The sequence below is a fragment of the Cicer arietinum genome, chromosome 4 (assembly GCF_000331145.2).
Source record: "Cicer arietinum cultivar CDC Frontier isolate Library 1 chromosome 4, Cicar.CDCFrontier_v2.0, whole genome shotgun sequence".
NCBI classification, from domain to species: Eukaryota; Viridiplantae; Streptophyta; class Magnoliopsida; order Fabales; family Fabaceae; genus Cicer; species Cicer arietinum.
The window spans coordinates 56,447,592-56,471,194 of NC_021163.2; the positions used below are offsets into that span (position 1 = coordinate 56,447,592).

Consider the following 23,603-nt stretch of genomic DNA (forward strand, 5'->3'; position numbering starts at 1 on the left):
ACTCTTTCGTGGGGATTCAGTTGGATATCAGTCTTCTCTTCCTGTGAAGGGTTGGTATTGACAGCTTCATCATCATCTTCTGTCTCTTCCATTGGTTCGGCAAGTCTTTTGTTTGAAAATGCAAACTGATAACCAGGACGAACTAATGTGTCCTGATCAGGTGGAAGAGGAACACCAGGTCCAGCTATAGTCTTTGGCAGTGGTATCTTGTTGCAATTTTGAGCCAACTCCAGAAGAACCTGGCATATGATTACATTCATTATATTAACTTTCAAAGATAACATTACATTTGCTAAATGCAAAAGAGTAGATGACATAGGGTCCTCCCTAAATCAACAGGGATTCTTTCAAACAAGCAAATATTTTGCAGACATGAAGAAAACTTTACATGCAATGAACATCTTACTTAATCGAGTATCATAATTTAAAAACAAACTAAAAGATAAAGACTATGTAGCAGTAGCATGGAAGCTGAAAATTTTATTTTCTCTGCAATATATATGATGTGTTTTATTTTAGAAAGTAAAAATTTTACAAATTTAAGTCCTTTGGTGAGCTTTGCACAATTTACAGATTCAGTATAGTCTACTCTTCAGATGTATACAAGCCAATCTCTCATACAAGATCGACACTAGCAAACTTACACATGACAAAACAGCCTAATTTTCAGTGTTGTCAATCACAAACCACGAAAAATGGCAGTTTGTCCAAATTCTTGTACGCTGCAGTGCTAGAGTGTTACTATAAATGTTATTCAACAAAACTTTGTACAAACATTGCGTATCTCAATGCAATAGCAGTTTGTTAAAATCCTGCTATGCTATAGGTCTATTAGCACCACTATATTTGCTATTTGACAACACCACCAAATTGATTCCACACAAAAAAAGTAAGATAACATGCAATTAATTTTCCTTTATTATGAACATGAAAGAATATCTAACATTTGGACAAGAAGATTAATAATGCTACATTAATAATATTAATTACCTCACGTGGTGGTGGTTGTGAGAAGCTGAAGTTAACCTCGGACTGAACAGCAAGTTTAACATCATCACAGTCGATTGCAGACTTACCAGCATGCTCTGAATACACTTGAGCATCTGTTAACACATCAACAACATAACGATACCACACCTCTAGAAACTTGTTTATCACACACGGCTCGTGCTCCTCCACTCCCATTGATTTCAACAAACACTTCAAAATCTTTGCATCTCTTGGCATTGCTAACTCTTCATCTCTATCTGCCATACCTATTCACTGCACCAAGGGAAATTAACAATTATTGTTCATTTTAAACAAATGGTACCAAAAATTTAAATCTTGAATATGAATCACCTGGTAAACAAAAATCTGATATTACAGGAACGGCTGAAAAAGGAAGAATAATGTGGGGGATTTGTAACCCGTCGAACCCAGAAACTTCTTCTCAATACTCCTTCAACCTCTCAACCCATTCAAGATCGTGAACGAAAGATGAATTTAGAGAAGTTCAGTCCAAAATTAGATCAATAATGCTACCCACACCCATCATTTTACTATCCACACCCCCACTTTAAAAAAACTAAATATCCAAAATACCCTTGTATATTTATAATATTCTTTAACTCTCCCATTTATCCCTTCATCACAATTTTTAACTCATAATACACATAACAAAATCATCCATAACTCATTATCATTTAAAACTCACATTACTCGTTCATAACTTACACTTCATCAATTTCTTCTTCACATTGTGTTTAAAGTGGCCCAACAAGATATGTTTTTTGTTCTGTTTTTGAGTTTGTATTTTTTTTTCTTCAAAATATGGGGATTGTACGTTTTAACCATACGTGAAATGAATTCACGCAAGTTATAAAATTGTAAAATTCTCAAATAATACGTGAACTTAATTCACGTAAACATACATGATTTAAGATTGCGTAAACAATGATGTTTAAGACTCATGGAAGTACATGAACTAAATTCATATATGCTTGCATGAACTAAATTCACGTATGCTTGCGTGAATTCAATTCACGTAAACGTACGTGAATTGAGTTCACGTACGAGTCATCACAGTGAAACATGTGAAAGGTACGTTAAATGAGTTCACATACGCTTACTTGATTTCAATTCACGTAAGGGTACGTGAACTGAGTTCACGTAGGAGTATTACATATTCCTGAATTTTTTATATGTTCCTTTTTTGATGCAGCTAAATGGACCAATGGGAGACAATAGTGACGAAATAAATGAATGTTTGTAACGTAATTTTGACGAAATGTATGATGGTGTTGAACCCGAAACTGACGACGCTATGAACGACGAAGGTGAACCTGTTATGGTTGATTTGACTGATGTGTTTAGCATCGGCATGATGTTTGATACACGAGATGATTTATTGAAATGGGCTAGAAATATTGGAAGGGAAAATGGAATTGTTGTTGTCATTTTTAGATTTGAAACTGCGACAACACGACCAAGAACAAAGACAAAATTAATTTTTGGTTGTGAAAGAAGCGGTAAATATAGACATTGGAAGAATCCTAAACCTATGAGGAGTACTTGGACTAGAAAATGTGAGTGCCCATTTATATTGAGAGAAACACCATAAAGTGTCGGTGAAGGATGGTATCTACATGTAATATGTGGTGTCCATAACCACGAATTGACCAAAAACTGACTGATCATTCTTTCTTAGGAGGATTGTCTCGTGAATAGAAAAATGTACTTGGTGATATAACGAAGAACATGGTAAAACCAAGAAACATATTCTAAAGGATCATAATGTTGAAAGTTTGACGACAATAAAACAAGTTTACAATGCACGACAAGCATACCGTTTATCACTCTAAGGTAATAGAACAAAAATACAACATCTTTTGACATTGATGGAACGCGACAAATACATCTATCGATATACTGAAAATGACATTTTGCATGAGATTAACATATCTACAGTCTGAGTGTGCTGATAATTTTGTGTGGGCACTACAAATGTTGAAAGAACATATTACAAGTGTTGAAGTTGAAGTAATCGTTACGGATAGAGACCTTGCTTTGATGAATGCATTTCAATAGGTTTTTCAAAAAGCAGTTAATTTATTATGTTTGTTTCATGTATGCAAAAATTTCAATGCGAAGTGCAAGATGACTGTGTTTTAAATAAATAAATAAATAAACAGGTGCAAATAATGAAGGCATAGGAAACTCTTGTTTACAGTTATGATGAGGCTCAGTACTACATGAAGTTGGGTATCTTTGAAGGAATTTGTATTAGATGTTCTATTTTTTTTAATAATTATGTACATAAACAGTGGTTAATTCCTCACACTTCGAGAACACCACAAAACAAAGGGTTGAGTCGGCGCATTGGAGTTTGAAAATGATATTACAAAACAATACTGATGATATATGCAGTGTTTGAGAAACCATCAATAACATGATTGTATTACAACACAGTAACATGATAACATCATTTGAAAATAGCATAATTCAAAAGGTCAATCGATATAGTAACAGATTTTACGCTAATTTATGTGGTGTTGTGTCAAAAAATACAATAGATCACATTACGACAGAGTTTGATCGCGTGAAGTATGTAGGTATTGATAAGTCTGAATGTCATTGCACGATTAATACAACACATGGTCTACCTTGTGAATGTGAAATAGCTAGGTATAGTATGATCCTACGTTCCATTCTGTTATATGATATTCATCTTTGGTGGAGTAAATTAACTTTTCATGACGATGAATCGGGTGAACCTTCATAATTATCTATAAAACATAAAATAGATGTGATAGTGAAAATGTTTGATAAACTTGATATACCTGACAAAATTGCACTTAAAGGTAAATTATGAGAGCTCGTATATCGATCCACTACGTCGATGTGTCCACATGTTGATAAGGTTAAAACAAAGGGTGGACCAAAAAAAAGACAAAAGTAAGGTATCAAAAATAGATAAGTCCACCAAGCGTGATCCATCTTGGTGAGAGTTTGTGGATGCAAGTGTTCGATGTAGTGGCACAAATGCATGTAACACCGTAAATAAAGAAACCTCATCAAATGGTCGCTTCACTCAATGCTCCTTATATTGTGTTCAACATACCTGATCAACGTCAATATCATTAAGAGCTTTTCTAAATGGAAGAACCAAATCTGTATCACTTTTTGGCTTCCATTTAAGTGCTCTAGGGTAGTCATCAACATAACTAGGATAAAGTCTACAACAATGTACACATAATGTTGGAAAATGCTCAAAGGCTCACACTTGTACATATATAATAACATATCATCAGGTTATAATTAATAATAGAAATTATTAACACAATAAACAACCATATAGTTTACCTGTAATAGTGTTAGATACCTTGAAACCGTTCTAGTCTGATGCATGCTCGCTTCTCGAATATTGTCATATAGGTAAGCAAGAGTAGCAGCACCCCATGCATTCCCCGTAAGAATTGAGGTATTGGAATGAGTCAAGATATGCAGCGCTAACTGTGAAGGCATTCTTGTCGTTGAACATATGCAATTGACAAAAAACAAAAGAAATACCCTCGCAGACATCTACCAATGTTGGTCATGACAGCGCTAATGGTAGACCTCAAGTAACCAATAAAACCGAGCAGTGGTTGTCCGTGTGACATGAAACTCAACATAAGCAGCAGTCTAACTAACTCTGAGAAGCTCAACCAATATATATGCATTGTCATCCTTGTTAAATACATTAACACTAAAGAATGCACCAGTGATGGGTATATGCAGCAGATAGGAGACATCATCCAAAGTAATCGTCATCTCCCCAATTGGAAGATGAAAGTTATTGGTGTCACAATGCCACCTCTCTACGAAGACATAAATAATCTCTTTGTCGATCATTTCGTAGTTGCATTTTAGCAACGGATATAATCCCGAGCTTTTAACCAGTTGTTCAACCTCTTGATGTTTAATCACAACTTCTTTTAATTTTTTATTGTTGCTAAACACCCTTAATTTCCCGCGATCTTGAAATAAATTAAGCAAAAAAAATAAAAGTTAAAACATATTACGACAAAAACTATTACAAATTTAATTTGATTGAGAAAATTATCATGTCATCCCAAAGTCGAGTCGACACATGATCATCGAATGTCCTAAGGACATACAGTCAACCGGACCACCAGGATATCTATCATCATGTGGAGGTTCATCTATGTACTCTGGTTCGGCTTCATAATGTGCCTCTTCCTATTGGGTTTGTTGTGTTTCTTGTCGCTGTAGTCGTCGTTCCCGTCTAGACTTGTCAACACGCTGATCACGATGAGCCCGCGCGGAAGCGGTTGGCCTAACACGACGACCTCCTCGTTAGAAGTACTCTCATTAATTATAACACGACTCTCTCTGTCAGTAAACATAATGCGCACCATTTCTGGATAACCAAATCATAATCAAAATCAAAACATTAAATCATACGTTAACTGAGTTCACGTAGCAAACCCAAAAACGTACATGAACTAAGTTCACGTACGAGAACTTAGTGTCGAAAACTCAGAAACTTACGTGAACTCATTTCACGAACACCTTACGTGAATTGAGTTCACATACGTTTATGGGTTTGCAACAACATAAAAAACACAAACTTGTGATTTATGGCGTTGCTTGCATAATGATAAACATAAACAACAACAATATTGTACAAAAAACAACAACAACATTGCTGCTTACTTGATTGAAGATGATGAATATGATGATGATGTTGAAGATGATTGAAGAAGATGGAGAAGATGATGAATAAAGATGATGAAAATATAATGAATAGAGGTTAGGTTAATGAAAATGAAGAAGATTCAAATAGAGAGGGAATGGCGTTTTAGGTATTTTGATTTTAAATTGTTTTAGGGGTGTGGGTAGCAAAATTGAAATTAGATTGGTGGGTGACGTATGAGCTAATGTAAATGGGTCAGGCTAAAAAGTCCGAAAAGAGTTTGTTAATTAGTGAATTCTTCTCTCACTTTTTAATGTTCTTAAAAGCTTGTAATTATATGTTTGGATTGGTCAATTTAGATGTGTATTTTATACTTTGCGTTGGGAGAAAAAATCATCGAACTTTGAGCTCTATTTAAAGAGAGCTTTTCAACTTGAATCTACATAAAACCGAGACCGTAATAGATTAACCTCATTGTAGTTATTGAAAAACAAAATCACATATTTTTTCTTTAGTTTTTAAAAAATTATCATGCACGCATTTACCTCTTGCTAAAATATCAACATATATTTTTGAACGATATTTTTAAATATTTTTATAACATTATAAAAAATTCCTTTTAATTTGAGATGAATTAAATGAATTTTTTAAATGATATTAACTCAAGATAATAATAACAAAAATATAGACCTAAAAATTGAATTTTGAACTCATTTTATATAGAGAAATTTTTTAAAACGTTGTAAACATGACAACTAAAAAATTATTTAAAAATATTTGGTGAAAGTCCATAACAGAATAAAATTACATACATGATAATTTTATAGAGACTAAGAATTGTGTTTTTTTTTCCAACGATTAAAGACAAAATTTTGAAATTTTCTAGACATTAAAAACTTATTTAACTCATATTTTTATTTAAATTTAAACTCAACCATTATTAATTATTACCCAATCTGTTTCAAAATGAACGTGATTTAAAGTTTTTACATACATATTAAGAAATTTCACACAAAATAAAAATAAAAATAATTGTTATTTTGTCAAATTATCTTAATTAATTATTAGTGCGTTTTGCATTATTATTCTCGTTTTTTAAATAATCAACGTCAATAATTAGCTATTATATTTATTAGAGGAGTAGTTAAACTTATGACTTTCTTTTTCACTTCAACTCCTCTTAACCACCTAGTGACTCATAATAAATTTAAAATATAATTAATGCATTAAAAGTATTATACATTATAATAATCAAATGGTACAATTAAAGAAAATATTAATTATTTTTAAAATAAAAGAATAATATTCATTTTGAAAAAAATAAAAAATAAAGTGACACTTATTTTAAAGAATAAGTACAAAAGTAATTAATAATTTACTATTGATAAATAATGTTAATGAGAAACAAATAATGTACAAAAATTATATATACGTTCATTAACAAAACAATCAACAATCAAATAATTATTGAGCTTTATTTTAATATAATCATATATATATATATATATATATATGCACATAATCAATATTTATTGAAAAACAATTAAATATCTACTACTAATAATTGAATAGTATCTTTATATTATTTATTGAGAGTTATTTTTAATTGTAATTTCTATTTATTAGTTTTAAATTGTTTGTATCATAATTTTAAATTTAATTATGTGAGTTAAAGAACATTAGGTTCAATTCATTTTTATTTTAATATAAGTTTAAGTTGTCAAAAACAATATTTATTTTTTTATTTCGATAAAAGTAACTTAATTAAAAATAAAGTATATGGATCAATATAAAAGGTCCATGGTCTCCGTATCATCACACTCATTAGAGCTTTCTCATGCTCTCAATGACCTTTATGTAACGCCTCAAATTCTAAATTCAAAACATTACTTAAAAAAATATTTATTGTTTATAAAAAATTACGACAATTTTTTTAAAGTAAGAATACTTAAATATTTATTCGTTTGAATAATTAGTAACAATCACGTTTATTTAATATTACTAAGAAAATGTTTATTCAGAAGCTAAAACAAAATAATAACAATTATTTCAAACGGAAGGGAACCCACTTTCGTATTTCTAGAATTCAAATGCATTTTAAAAGTTGGCGATCTATTACTACAAAATGGTCTTTAAAATCCAATTTTACTGTTTTCGCCTCACATCAATATTCATCAACTATTCTTGAATCTCCTTAAAGTCATTAGTACATAAAATATTATTGTAAGGGTCAATTTTTTCTCTCCATTATCTCCATCAAACCAAAAGCTAAACATATAGAAGAATGACATAAAACATATAAATGTAAAAAATTTCAATTTAAAAGAAAAAAAATGCAAATCGATAAATTGTATAACAAAAACATATACATAATACATCCTCCCAAGACTATATAATCCGAATATAAACCTGTCACTAAGGCAACTTCCACACAAAAAGATTACTCGTACCAATGGGAAAATAAACCTGCCACTAAGAGAACTCCCACGAAGATGCATATGCCATGACATGACGATATATTATCAAAGAAATATATTCCCACACAACCCACTAAGAATCATGTCATACTTACGGGGCGAGTTCAGGGGCAGGTGCGAGGTGGATATCACTACCCCCAAACCCGTCCCCGCCCCTGAATTTTAATTTCGTAAAAAATCCACATCCGCACCCACACCCAATCAAATGGATTTGGGTGGGTACCTGCAGGCGTGGGACTAGTCAAGATCTCTTAGAGATCCTAGACGTTTAGTCGAGATGAGCAATTGACTAAACGTCTAGGATCTCTAAGAGACCTTGATACCACATCTCCACCCAACATTTCCTTTATTCTTAGTCAATGTGGGACTAGTCACTCACACTTGAATTCCAAGAATCATACCTTCAAGTTTGAGTCACTCACATCACTAAAGCCACAATAGAATCTCACTTGTTGGGAAGTTTGGGGAGCACAACAACAACAATGGACTAAATATTCATAATTTCTAAGAGACATTGACACCACAGCTCCACCAAAAACCTTAAAGTATTAGGTATATGAGGCACCTCTCTTATATATCAAACATTTTCTTTATTCTTAGTTTATGTGGCAGTAACCACTCACACTTGAATTCCAACATGTTGAGATTTTTATATTATTGTATTAAGATCTATAATATCGGTTAGGATTAATGATATGATAACATTCCTATTTAGTTTTATATCTCATATATATGTATATAAATATTAGTCCAAGAGAAAAATATTGTGATCCTCTTTGAGTTGCCCCACTGCTATTATGCTTTTTAGTTCCCAATAATTTAGGAATATAATAATAGTTTCTCTTTTTCAACGTGATCATTCTATTTTCTAACCACCACGTGATACATTTCGACATTTTTGCTCGTTTTCTGTTCAGTTTGCTATTGTCGCTGCCACCATTTTTAATGACTTTCCCAACAGACGAAAACTTTAACAGCGTCGTCCCCCCTCATGCATTATTTTCTTGGTTTTGAGGATCATTTTCAATCTTCTTCCAAGGGCATCTTTCTTCATCAACACAAGTATACCACATATTTAATTTCAATGATTAGTCTCCAATCGACTAATTTAGTGGATATACTCATTTTGAGGTTACTAATAAATGGCATGGTGATGACGATGATGATCTTTTGCCCAATCCATTATTGTATCGACACCTCATGAGTAGCCTTAATTACTTGACAGTTATACACTCTGACATATTTTTTATTGTTCACCAAGTAAGTTATTTAGACAATGATTCATCGTATAATTCACTACTTGAAAGGAACCTCTCATCTTGTCATTCTTATTCTCAACCATAGACTTCCAATCTTCAAAGGTTTTGAATGTTTTAGCTTTGGTTTTTAACATGTATATCCATATTTTTCTACTATAGTCATCAAGAAATGTAATGAAATACTTGTTACCTCCATGTGAAGCAACTTTGGCAGGGCCCCATAGATCATTGTGAATATGCTCTAGAATCATTTTGAGCAATGTTTCCATACACACAATGCTCACCAAATTCAAGACCACAAATCTTGCCATCACCTAACATGCCTTGTCTGTCTAGGATCTGCATTCCTCTTAGGCTTACATGTTCCAACCTTTGATACCACAAGCTGTTTTTGCTTAATGCTTGGACTGCCATAACTGTCATTCATGTCACTACTTGACCATTGAGAAGATAGATACCATGATCCCTTTTTCTCTTCATGATTACCAACGATCTTTTCATCACTTTTAGAGTACCTTTCTCTGCTTTGTATGAGCAGTCATATTCTTCCAGCATTCCTAGAGAGATTATGTTCCTTTTTAGCTCTAGAACATGTTTGACCTTTGATAAAATTTTCATAGTTCCATCTTCCAGTTTCAGCTTAATTGAGCCAATCCCAACTACCTTGCAAACTGATTTGTTTCCCATGATCACCTTGCCCCCATCAATTTCTTTGTAACCAAGTAACCAATATCTATTTGAGGTCATGTGAAATGAAAACCTTGAGTCAAGCACCCAGCCATCGTCCATGGTTTTAGTTAAATTTGCCATAAGAACTTTTGTGTTGTCATATCATTCAGAGGCTAATTAATTTTGTAAAATATTTATCCAATAAATTAATTTTTTAAAATATTTATCCGACACAATATTATGGAATCAGGACCAACCTAACATATGTGGAGATCTAAAATAAATTTTAATAAGAATCATAAAACGAATTTTCTACATTTTATCTTGACATCACTAAATTAATATAATTGATGTCATGTAATAATTTTTTTTCATTTGATTTAATATTGTTGAAATAATATTAAATTTAGAAGAAATTTATATGTTTTAATTTTAATAATATTAAAATTTAAAACATTTTTATTTAATGATTTTTTTAAAGATGTCTTAGTTAAATAAAAAATTTATTTTTTCGTAGAGATGGTTGTTTCGTATCTTTACCTTCGTGTCTCCTGTATTGAATTGATGGAACTTTCTTCTATATATATATTTGTATTAGATGAATAAATAAATATTCGTTTATCTTATTTTTGGTAGCCATTCGTTGACCTTTTTACTTTTATAATATATAATATGTGATGTATATAATGGATAAATATATAGCAATTACGGAAATCAGAAGGAGATGAAGTGGTGGTGACGTGGTCCAATGAGAGAAGAGAAAAGGAAATGGATAACGAGAAAGAAAAAAAAAGCAAAGCCACACAACGCATAGAAGGAAGTCAGGAACTTAACGGCAAATGTTCGTCAACAGGTCTGACATGTTGCCTACACCACCTAAATTTATTATTATCCCCAACTCTTTTCTTTTCCTTTTCTTCATAATAAATAAATTATTAGATTCATAAATAAAAGTATTTATTTATTTATTTTTCTTTAAAAAAAAAGATTGTTGGTTGTTGAACTCCAATGGTAGCATGTATCAACATGGCATTCTCCGTGGATACAACCGTAATTCTATCATCACCTTCGCACCCGTCTTTCTCCAAATCATTTCCATTGTTCACCAACACTAGAATTCTCGGCCTGGGTTTGGGCTTGGGCTTTGACTTTCAAATAAATGGAAGAAGAAGAAGAAGAACAAGTATTCGGAGACAGCTGAAGTTAGTTATCGCCGCACAACTTTCCAATTCATTTTCCTTCACCTTCGGACTCGACTCTCCGGTACCTCTCTTTTACTTCATTTTCAATTTTCTTAACAATTTTTTATTTTTATTTATTTATGTTTAGTTTCTTTCACTTGAGGATTTTTTCGGCGGCTTAGTTTTTTATTATAAATTTAAAGATTATAAAATAATGTATTTGATTATTATATATTTTACTTTCTCCTTGTCGAGGAATTTAATAATTGTTTTTTTTTTCTATGAAATATTTAGCTGGTTTGTGTGGATAGAAAAGTTTGGGGTTTAATGGGCCTGCACTGTTAATTAGTTCTGTAACTATTTTCTAATTACAGTTACAATTGTTGGGTGAAATTATAAAATGAATGATGTGTAAAATTAGTTTACACCTACCGTGGCAATGTAGAGGCATTTTTTCCAATTGGGATCACGATATTTTACTCAAATTTTGGTTACAATTAATATAGACTAAAGAGTTTCCTTTGTGCATGTAAAACTGTTAGCTTCATAGTTAAGCGAAAATTATTCTTGCTCATGTTAGTATAAGGTTGGGGGAGAGAAGTTTGAGTAACATGTTCTATGGATTAAATTTTTTAGTTAAATTGAAATTTAAAATGATTTTGCTTATACTATTGGATGGTTACATTATCGAAATGTGATTGGAGAACCGTAAAAACAATACATAAGTTTTGTCCAATTGCAATTTGTTGTTAGCAAATTCTCATAGTGGTATGGTTTCTTATGCATGGTTGCACAATGATGAATTATTTGGCTCCTTTTATGTGCATTTTTGTTATTTTTTAATTGTTTTTTTTTGGAATATGAACTTGACCAATCTTGATGCATGCTATTGAAGAATCATTTATTCCATTTTATTTGGTATTTTGCAATATGATTTAGTGGACATTGCTGAATAAATCTAAAGCTGGGAATATCAAATTCAAACTTAGATGAATTTCAATTTTTAGTTTTTGTGTGTGTACTTTAACATGCTATTGTTGGTGCTTTGATTTCTTTTTATTTTGTTTATATGCATTAGTGGATTAACTCTTGAACTTAGTGCTGTTTACTAACAACATTCATCTTTCAAATTTGTATTTGATATTTTCTTTTTAGAACTTGAATTCTTTCCAATCTCATGATCCATCAAAGTTGTCATGGAGGGGACCAGTTCCAGGTGATATCGCCGAAGTCGAAGCATATTGTAGGATCTTTAGGAACTCCGAAAGGCTTCATTCTGCATTAATGGACGCATTATGTAACCCGTTGACCGGAGAATGTAGTGTCTCATATGAGGTATCATCAGATGAAAAACCTCAACTTGAAGATAAAATAGTTTCTGTCCTTGGATGCATGGTATCCCTTGTGAACAAAGGCAGGGACGATGTTCTTACCGGAAGGTCCACGATCATGAATCCCTTTCATGATGCAGAGGTTAGCACAATGGAGGATACGCTCCCTCCACTCGCCATTTTCAGGACCGAGATGAAAAGGTGTTCCGAGAGTTTACATGTTGCCCTTGAGAATTATTTAATATCTAATGACGACCGAAGCTTAAATGTATGGAGGAAACTTCAGAGACTGAAGAATGTCTGCTATGATTCTGGTTTTCCTCGTCAAGAAGGTTATCCTTGTCCTACATTGTTCTCTAATTGGAGTCCTGTATATTTTTCGACTTCTAAAGATGACACAGAATCTGAAGACTTGGAAACAGCTTTTTGGACTGGTGGTCAGGTAACAGAAGAAGGATTAAAGTGGTTACTGGATAAAGGATATAAAACGATTATCGATATCAGAGCCGAGCCTATAAGAGATAATTTCTATCAAGTGGCTGTCAATGATGCTATTTCATCTGGAAAAATTGATTTAGTAAAAATTCCAGTTGAAGTTATGACTGCACCAACAATGGAACAGGTGGTGAGATTTGCATCTTATGTTTCAGATAGCAGCAAAAGGCCTATCTATCTTCACAGCAAGGAAGGAGTTTGGAGATCATCTGCCATGGTTTCCCGATGGAGGCAGTACATGACTCGCTCTACGTCACATATTGTTTCTAGTCCACCAATTACTCCCTCTAACGTGTCCTCAAATTCTACAAATAGCTCTGGTAAACTGCAGGATTCTTTGGTGACTGAAGCAAGATCCTCCCTTGAAAAGGATATCATTTCATTACCAGACGGTTTCGATGCAACACATAGTTCTATTGGCACACCTAACAGAAGTATCTCTGAAAAGAAGTATGATGAAGACACACAAGATAATGCAGCCTTAAATGGAATTTCTCTTGACTATAGGATATCAGATGACGTCCTTGCTAATACGGAAGGATCTTTTCCAAGTTATTCCAGCAAAATTAACCCTTTAAAATCTCAAGTTCCTCCTCGGGATATCTTCTCCAAAAAAGAGATGTCCAAATTTTTGGGTAGCAGGAAGATCTCACCTCCCGACTATGTCGATTATCAAATTAAAAGGGTGAAGTTTTTACCGCATTTTAAGAACATGCCTGTTGGAAGACGTCAAGGAAATGTGGTTGTTACCAATGGCGCTAGTCCTGTGCCGAAAATTGTGGGTCCCGATAACTTAAATGGATCAGCCCATGTTGATTATCCATCTGGAGAGCCCCATAACGCAGTTGGTGGAAATCAGAAGTTAGTGAATGGGAATACTTCTAGTTCTGGTAGGGCCACTTTAAATGGATTTAGTCAAGGAGAATTACATTACATGACTAATGCAAATGTCTCCAGCATTGTGAATAATGATAATGTCACAACTAAATCTCAAATGGTTGAAGATGGTACAGTTAAGGCTGGTTTAGCTTCACGTGTTGAAGAGGTGGGATCTATTGAAGGAAATATGTGTGCATCGTCAACGGGAGTTGTAAGGGTTCAGTCAAGAAAGAAAGCAGAGATGTTCTTGGTTCGGACGGATGGATTTTCTTGTACCAGAGAAAAGGTCACTGAATCTTCTTTGGCTTTCAGTCATCCTAGCACACAGCAACAGATGCTTATGTGGAAGTCTACACCAAAAAATGTGCTGTTGTTAAAAAAGCTGGGGGATGAATTAATGGAAGAAGCAAAAATGGTAATGATTTTCTTAGACTCTAAGAAACATGATGAAAGGGGTTCACAGAAACGGTCTTCTTTGATAATTCAATGGTTTAAGATCATGGTTATCAAATCGAGATTCAAATTACAACGGAAGACCTATTTTCCAAATCGTAAATTGAATCTTATTATGAATTGTAAGATACATTACCAATAAAATTATGACATTTTTAAGTTAAAACACATGACATTACAAACTATCATATACTAACCTCAAGTTAATTCAAGATTCAAGTCATAAATCAAATTGCAAAAGAAAAGTGGGTGACTATGCAAAGTTGACAAAAGTAAGTGGTTAGATACACTAAGTTTAGGTAGTGACTCATTAGAATGAATGAGGATTCAAGATGACTTCATGTTTTAAATAGATAAACACTAGAGATTTGTATTGAATCGAGATACAACTCCCATGTATCATAAGATACTACTTAACATTTTTAGAATAGACACAACACAAGAGTTTCTGTAGTTAATGTAGAGGTGTAATTTGATTGCAGTTGCATCTTTGATCAACCTTACATACTTAAAATCCCTGTGTATCTTAAGAGACCATAGTTGATGGAGTGTAGTTGAGCTGAGCTTTTAATGAGAGGGTCCTACTTGACTTGTTCCATATCGTAAATAGTCAAGCTTTAGATATGTATGAAGCCTATCTATAAACAAGCCTAGCTTGAGACTTAGTCCTTGGATTTTCTTGTTAATAGTTTGGATAAAAATAAAAATATTTTTTTAATTGTTTATACAATATTGATTTTAAGTATAAAATATTTTTTGTACTGTATGAAGATATTTCATATTATTTACAATTGTATAATTATGATGCAAATATGCATGGAAGTTTTTTATAGGTTCTCATTAAAATGTTGTATTACATAGGGTTTCATTTAAGGTCGAGTTAGTTTATATGTTCTCATGGAGCTTCAATTATTTTAAAGGTCTTCATGCAAGAATTATTGAAAATAATGTTAAATCAAAGCTATAGAATATTGGTTGTCCCTTATTTGTGGTTAATTTCTATGTTTAAAATCAGAAATTGGAAAGCTGAATAATATTGATAAGTAATAGAGGTACATTCACAACAATTAGGTGTGAAATAAAAAGATTGGTCGCAGGATATTGGACCTAGATTTAGTAATAAGAATAAACCAGAGACAGAATGAAGTCTATTTCCTTCGGTAATAGAGGTGCAGAGTTTAGGAATCAAACTGCAAGGGAACATGAAATGTGGGGTAGTTTTGAGTTTGAGACGGTATTCCAAGAGTGTTGTCTTTTTTTGCTTTTTTTATTTTTTATTTATTTTTTATTTTTAATTCTCATTGGAATTATGAGTATTTATTATGAACGTTTGATAATAAATGGACTACACCCGTTCTCAGTCCAATTTCTATATCTAATCCACAGGTTGCTACTTTTCTACATCACCAAGAGAAAATGAATGTTATTGTGGAGCCTGATGTGCATGATGTATTTGCTAGAATTCCAGGTTTTGGATTTGTGCAGACCTTCTATAGCCATGATACCAGGTAATTGAGTTTGAAATTATAAACATTGTGAACTCACTTCAAATCTAAGCATTTTTGTTTACTTATTTAGCTGCTTTTTTGATTCAGTGATCTACATGAGAAAGTAGATTTTGTGGCATGCTTGGGTGGAGATGGTGTTATACTGCATGCATCAAATCTATTCAGAGACGCTGTTCCCCCTATTGTATCATTTAACCTTGGTTCCCTTGGTTTTCTGACTTCTCATACTGTAAGCTTTTCAAATCATAATTTATTGGGTAAACAGTCATTTTGGTCCTTAAATGAGTGAGGCGCTGTCACAATAGTCCTTCAATGTATCAAGATTAGAAAAACATACCTAAATGTGCCTTTCGTTAGTCATTATGTTCCTCGAATGTGTTTTTTGTTTTTCAATTTGGTCCATAAAATTACTAACAAAGGAGACACCTAGTGATCTTTTTGTAATTTTGATACATTCAAGGGACTAAAGCGACAATGTCTCATTCATTTAGGGACCGAAATGAAGGTTTACCTAATTTATTTTATCATAAAATCATACAGGTAGCTATAATGTCATTTGTTTGACTTTTATTCTTCTATTTGTATGTAGTTTGAAGACTACAAGCAAGACTTAAGACAAGTCATCCACGGAAATACTTCACGAGATGGTGTCTACATTACTCTTAGGATGCGTCTCCGATGTGAAATTTTTCGTAATGGTAAAGCAATGCCAGGGAAAGTATTTGATATCCTCAATGAGGTGGTTGTTGATCGGGGTTCAAATCCGTACCTTTCAAAGATCGAATGCTATGAACATGATCGACTTATAACCAAAGTAAGTTCTATTTTGTTTTTTTAGTGTGCTCTAAATGTCTGCATATTTTTATTCTATGATAGAACAGTCAATTTTTGAAATTTTGTATCTCAAAACAACTTTATGATGCAGTGCTATATCTTCTATATGACAAATGTCATGTCTTTCAGGTACAAGGTGATGGAGTCATCGTTGCAACCCCTACGGGAAGTACTGCCTATTCTACAGCTGCCGGAGGTTCCATGGTAAGCTTGTAATAGAGTTTTACTCACTACGAAAATATTAGATTTATTGACCTGATATCCATGTCGTGAAATAATTTGAAAACAGTTATTATAAATATTCAGTCGTTGTTGGTTCTCCTAAGTTTCCCTCTCATTCTCTGTACAATAGCGGTAAAAATTGAATATTATGTTGAGCTGTGTTGCATGTTTTATGACATTGCACTTTAGGTAGAAACTTAAACTAATTGGATATGATTATTCATTATGTTCCATGGTGGATGAAATTAGTGATATTGATTAAGTTATAGGCTTCTTTTTCCTACTTTGAAATTATCAGTAGATAATGCTGAATGATTTGCAGTTCACTACACTTGAATATAGTTTTTTATCTTATTCTTGTCTTTCCGTTTTCCCTTGTGAAATAAATAAATTTTTCCTCTGTTTTCTTGCTTTCTAAAAAAAAGGCTCCATGTCATTAATACTTTCATTTAACTTATCATCTAAAAGGAAATATTCTCTTTGTTATGTTGGACGGTGGTAAAGTGCTACCAAGATAATAAGCTCATTTTTGTGAAAATGAGAATGTTGCAATAGATAAGTATAGCCACGTGACATGAAAAGATTGGAACTGAATTAGAGAAAATGTTGGGATATTATCTATTGTGGAAAAGATGACAGAATCTGTTAAGGAGAGTTGGTCAAATGGATGGTAGTTCAATTCTAATAGTCAGAGATAGAGATAGACCAAGAAAAACTATAGATCAAACCATGGAGAAGGTTTTAGATTTGAATGGTTTGTGTTTAGGCATGACATACAATAGGATTTTATGATTGTGTTTGACACACATGGCCAATATCACTTAATAGGAATAGGCTTCTATTGTTGCTGTTGCAGCTTAGCTTTATCTTTTTTTTTTCTTCATGTGAACTGGAAAATGTAGACATGTAGAAGGAGTTAATTACTTCTTTAGATGTCATGTCGTTAAGTTTAACATTCGCTACACTTTCGGATGGGGATATGTTTCCTGTTATTACGAAATACAGAGTATTGATATTTAGTATACTAATGCTAGACTCCTAAATCCTAATTCAATGCAGAAAAAAATAATGACAATATGAAAAAATATGGGCATCAGTTAGGTATTAGTACAATATATGAACCGTTGTTACCTAGAACTGGAATTTTCATTGTCTTCCTTGATGTTATCTGCTGAATATATGAATTGGCGTTGCTTTATTCTGCAATTTATCATCTCATTCCTTGATGTTACTACCTAACGACCCAAGAAAACTGCAGGTCCATCCAAACGTCCCCTGCATATTGTTTACTCCAATCTGTCCACATTCACTGTCATTTAGACCAGTCATACTTCCAGATTCTGCTCGATTAGAATTAAAGGTGAAATTAAGCATTCTCTTTGCTAAAACAAGTCGTTTTGGATATTAATCTTTCATGGTTTATGATTAGTCTTCTACGCCAAAAGACGCTTCCCTTTTTAAGTTATGCTTAGTTTGTCTTGGCAGCATGGATGAATTCTGATTTTGGTTCTAGCCATTTATTTGAAATTAACATTTGATGAATAATAACAGATTCCAGAAGATGCTAGAAGTAACGCATGGGTTTCATTTGACGGAAAGAGAAGACAACAACTCTCAAGAGGAGACTCGGTCCGAATACATATGAGTCAGCATCCCCTTCCAACTGTTAACAAGTTTGACCAAACAGGTGATTGGTTCCGTAGCTTGATCCGCTGCCTAAATTGGAACGAGAGACTCGATCAAAAGGCTCTATAATGCACACAAAAATGAAGAACAGATGTGCATTATCCAACCATGAAGATTAAACTTGTATAATTACTGTACAGATTACTTAACTAAGAGATGATACTACCATTATATTGCATTGGCTTCCATTGTAAAGATAGGGTTTGCCAATGATTTTTCAACATTTTATAATGGCACTATTCAGTTGTATATACACACTTGTTAAGAAAGCAATAAATTGTTGATATTAGAAGCAGCTTATTTTTCCAACTGAAAATAAATATTATGACTGTTTGATAGCCCTTTTTTCTTATCCTTTTTATATGAATTTACATACTATTTGTATATCATTTTGCAACAACATGGGAAGCAGAAATTGCAATTCTTTCAAGAATTCATAGATGTAATTGTACTTAAAGAACCTGCTACTATTATCTTGTGGCTATATGTTCAACTCATATGTAACACTGATATATTTGATTGAAGGCGTGTTCACCTTGATTACATCCAATTAATTTATTTTCTCCAATTATTATCAATGTTGATATGTCAATGTTGTGTTTGGTGTCCCTATTAGTATTTGTGCTTTATATATATTTATCACAAAAAATATGTTGATATATAGGGAATAAAGTATAATAGAATGATGTGGACATTTTCTTAGCAGGTATAATCGGTCGCTTTCATATGCATTTGTATAATCAGTCTCTTTCATTCTGTTATGTGTGAGGATGGATTGGAATTATTTAGTAGCGAGTCATTGTCACCTTTTTATTATCAATTGGTAAGGGTAAATTAAAATGTGTTACATTACTTGTCATTTGATGATGGTTGAAAATAACAACCAAATGAGTGTCTATTTGTTAACCATTACTTATTTGAAAATACTAGCAACATGTGATGCGACTTAAGTTTTTTTTTTTTTAATTTTTTTTTTTTTATATACAAAAGAATTAAGCTTTGGTTAAAATCCAAATTTTATGCAGAAATTTATTTTAGACAACATTTTTATTATGTTGTCCACCATGGTGTTGCTAAGATTAAAAATGTCATAGAATTTAAGAAACTCATTAGCAGCATATCTAATTTTTACTCCAACGATGATGATTTCATAATTTTTTTGTTGGGTTTCAAAATTGACGCCACATTCTATATCATCTCTCCCATCTTTACACTATTAAATAGAGATAAAAATAATTGTTAAACTAGGAAGGATTTTTAATTCAAATGCAAATAACAGGTACATGTATGAATATTTAGGTACCCAAAAATATAGGTAAGAAGATTAAGATTGATACCCAAGCTGATACCGCTAGAACACAAATAATTTTTTAAAAAAAATTGCAGACAAGTACTATAGTACTCTATTCATACTTTACTAATAGACATCCATAGGTGTGAACTATAAAATTCCCAAATGGGTTTCGCAACATGGGAACATAATTCACCATACGTTGATATCTCAAAGTGAGAAGTTTGTAAAATGAGTAAATTAATAATTGATATTATAACTACTCATAATTGGTCATGCATGTGCACATAATATCAACCATTTATTTGATCATTAATGATTGCTATTACTTAATTCATTCTAAAGTGAATTGCTCACTTTAGATAAGTGAATTGTTCACTTTAGATGAATCAAATTCATTTTTTATAACCTTCCAAATTCCAAACCAATTTTCAAATGCCACACACTTGAGAATGGTTGACACCTTCCATTGTAGAAAAATGGTTGATACCTTCCGCAATTTGTAAAAAAACTAAATTTACTGCTTTCATTAATTTTGAGTAAATATCCAATTTGGCCTTTGACTTTGTTAATGTGTATCAATCTAGTTCTCACTTTATTAAAAATTTTAAAGTAATTTATAATTTTTTTTATGATTACTCAAGTTAGTCCCTCCGACTATACCAGTTAACTAACAAAGTTAACTTTAATGAGCTGACCCGTTAATTACAAGGCAAACAAATATGAGTAATAGACAATAATATTGAGTATTAAATTGCAACAAATTATTCTATAAATTATATTATATTTACAAAAACAATATAAATAAAATGAATGGTGACTCTCAATTTAATCATTTTATTGAATTTTTATTCTCACAAATCCGATATACAATTTAACAACGGTCTGAAATTTGTTTTCAAGTAATCTGATAGTAAAAAACATCCGGTGTTTGACACTAAGATCCTCATCAGGAACAGTCTGCCTCAAAATTTCCTTCAAGTGAGAAGCACATGTATTTCACGTAACAAAATAATTGACGTGATGAAGATGAATACCTCAGCAAGAGACTTAGCACAGAGAATAAGCAGAGCAATAATCTCATCTTCAAACAAACAAACCAAAGGAAATAACCATCATCATTATTCATGGAACTCAAACATCGAACAAACACTTCACAACAACCTTAACCATCAATTAACTCCATCACTTGTTTCCTCAATCATCGACCCTTTCCTCCTCAACCACCATTCCCTTGCATTGGGTTTTTTCAATTGGGCTTCTCAACAACCAGGCTTTAACCACACTTCAACTACCTTCCACTCTATCCTCAAATCTCTCTCACTCACGCCTCATCACTCTCACTCTCTTCTCTCGCTTCTTAAACAAGCCCAATCAAATAACTTCACCATTCACCCTTCAGTTTTTCGTTCCGTTATAACTTCCCACATTTTGCGCAACAACTATCATCAAGCTTTTTCATTATTCAATGACGTCGTTTCTTTAATAACCGAAATTGGTGGTCCTACTTGTAACTCTTTGCTTGCTGCACTGGCTTCTAGCAATATTATTAATGCACACAAGGTGTTTGATGAAATGATTGTTAAGAGTATTTCTCTTAGTACACTTGGTTTTGGTGTGTTTGTTTGGCATGTTTGTAAAGAGGGTGATTTAGGGAAAGTGTTGGGTTTGTTGGATAAAGTTGGTGAATGTGGTTTGGAGATTAACGGTTCGGTTGTGGCGGTTATGATTGTTAACGGATTGTGCCATGCTGGTAGGGTAGATGAGGCTATGGTGATGTTGTTTGAATTGAGGAATAGAGGATGGAAGCCGGATTTTATGGCTTATTGGGTTGTCGCCACAACGTTTATGAAGATGGGGAATGTTGTTGATGAGATTAAGGTTTTGAAAATGAAGAGGAAGTTTGGAGTGGCTCCTAGGAGAGGTGATTATGATAGATTTATATTTCAATTGGTTTCGGAGAAGCGAATTTGCGAAGCTAAGATGATTGGGGAGGTTATTGTTGGAGGTAATTTTCCTGTTGAGGATGATGTTGTTAATGTGTTGATAGGATGTGTTTCAGATATTGATCATGTTGCAGCAATTGGGTTTTTTTATTTTGTCGTTGAGAAAGATAGGTTTTTGAGTATTACAACTTTGAATAGATTGAGTAGGAATTTGTGTAGGCAGGGTAGGTTGGATGAATTGTTGGAGATATTTCGTGTTTTGGATTGTCGGAATTACTTCAAGGATCTTGAGGGTTACAATGTGATGGTGTCGTGGTTGTGCGAAGCTAAGAGAGTGAAAGAAGCCTATGTTGTTCTTCAGGAGATGAAGAAGAAAGGGTTGAGTCCTGATGTCTCGTCTTACAATTATGTGATGGAAGCGTGTTGTAAGGAGGATTTGCTTCGCCCTGCGAGGAAGCTTTGGGATGAGATGTTTGCGAGTGGATGTTGTGGGAACTTGAAAACATACAATATTCTGATTAGTAAGTTTTCAGAAGAGGGACAAATTGAAGAGGCACAAATGTTGTTTAACCGAATGTTGGACAAGGGAGTTGAACCCGATAGTGCGAGTTACACTTTTCTATTACAAGGACTCTGCCAAGAAGACAAACTTGAAGAAGCTTTCGAGCTCTACAAAAAATCTGTCAAACAAGATATTACCATTGCACGTGACATATTGAGCTCGTTTATATTATCACTCTGCAAGAAAGGTATTTTTAGTTTGTAAATCAATATTTTCAATCAAGTTCGTAGTCGCACTGGGATTCTTGATATTGTGGAGAGTTACAGTTAAATGCGGCTGATGTAGGCATGCAGCCTCAATCAAAGTCGCATTGCAGTTGCAGTCGCAAAGACATCAAACATCTTGATGTTGCGATCGCGGTCGTGGACCTATTTTCAAAATCGTTTTTGTCATGGATATTTGTAACTTTTTAGGATGTTTTTTACTTTGTCACATACTTGGTTTGTTGGCCTGCTGCGACATTTGACAGCGTAACCTCTGTGCAGGACATTTATCAGCTGCTTCCAATTTACTTTGCAGTCTTGGTCATGATATAGGGCGCACAGAATCCCACATAGTTTTGTTGAATTGTTTGGTAGATTCAAATGAGATTCCAATTGCTATTGAGCATTTGAGGTGGGTTCAGAACAGGTCCCCTTCAATGCTACAAGATATATGTACTGGACTTTTAGCTTCCCTTTCTGTTTCTAAATTCCCGGAGCCGATATTACAGTTTCTTCAAAGAATGCAAGGTGCGTTTTGATCAGTGCACGTTCAACTTTAGCTAACAAAAGTTCAATGTAAATACATCTTAAGGACATTTTTTGAATTAAATTTTTACTCAACAAATTTAAATATTGTGAAATTTCAATTTTGATTCATTAGGACAACAACTGATGAAGCCTTTGCAGGTTGATAATGCAACAAAACATGGGATTCTTCCGGATACTGTCCATGTTATTTCATATGTGAGTGAACCTTGTAATAACAAAGCATGCATCTCCTTTCACAGATGGTAACTTCTTTTCTTCAGTCGTGGCTAGCTAAAGGACAAATAATAATAATAATAATAATAATAATAATAATAATAATAATAATAATAATAATAATAATAATAATAATAATAATAATAATAATAATAATAATAATAT

General features: G+C 32.9%; 3 protein-coding genes across 11 annotated transcripts in view; 2 read left to right on the plus strand and 1 right to left on the minus strand.

The window, feature by feature from the left end:
* Positions 1-1,507, minus strand: part of LOC101492087 (transcription initiation factor TFIID subunit 9-like) — a 1,755-nt gene extending 248 nt beyond the window's left edge. The window contains exons 1-3 of one of the 2 annotated variants that reach the window (XM_073367026.1): positions 1,342-1,507; positions 991-1,256; positions 1-239 (exon numbers count right to left, since the gene is read on the minus strand). In XM_073367026.1, the coding sequence (XP_073223127.1) occupies positions 1-239; positions 991-1,254 (503 nt within the window). In that variant the 5' untranslated portion in view covers positions 1,255-1,256; positions 1,342-1,507. Of the gene's footprint in view, positions 240-990; positions 1,264-1,341 lie in introns of both variants that reach the window. The other variant, XM_073367025.1, reaches the window with a different exon arrangement.
* A 9,437-nt stretch (positions 1,508-10,944) lies between these two features.
* On the plus strand, positions 10,945-18,969 carry LOC101492431 (NAD kinase 2, chloroplastic-like). 2 transcript variants are annotated; one of them, XM_027333713.2, is made up of 8 exons: positions 10,945-11,348; positions 12,422-14,386; positions 15,811-15,932; positions 16,020-16,161; positions 16,522-16,746; positions 16,896-16,970; positions 18,247-18,348; positions 18,540-18,969. In XM_027333713.2, exons 1-8 carry the CDS (start codon positions 11,094-11,096, stop codon positions 18,741-18,743), a joined length of 3,090 nt encoding a protein of 1,029 aa, XP_027189514.1. In that variant the 5' UTR covers positions 10,945-11,093; the 3' UTR covers positions 18,744-18,969. The 2 variants fall into 2 exon arrangements, with proteins under 2 accessions (XP_027189514.1, XP_027189515.1); XM_027333714.2 differs by lacking the exon at positions 18,247-18,348.
* Positions 18,970-20,833: 1,864 nt separating this feature from the next.
* Positions 20,834-23,603, plus strand: part of LOC101492982 (pentatricopeptide repeat-containing protein At5g14080) — a 3,865-nt gene continuing 1,095 nt past the window's right edge. For 2 of the 7 annotated variants that reach the window (XM_073366832.1, XM_073366835.1), the window contains exons 1-3: positions 20,834-22,660; positions 22,959-23,204; positions 23,338-23,420. In XM_073366832.1, coding sequence (XP_073222933.1) covers positions 20,989-22,660; positions 22,959-23,204; positions 23,338-23,420 — 2,001 coding nt within the window. In that variant the 5' untranslated portion in view covers positions 20,834-20,988. Of the gene's footprint in view, positions 22,661-22,958; positions 23,205-23,337; positions 23,468-23,603 lie in introns of all 7 variants that reach the window. The other 5 variants (XM_073366833.1, XM_073366834.1, XR_012162547.1 and 2 more) reach the window with 3 other exon arrangements.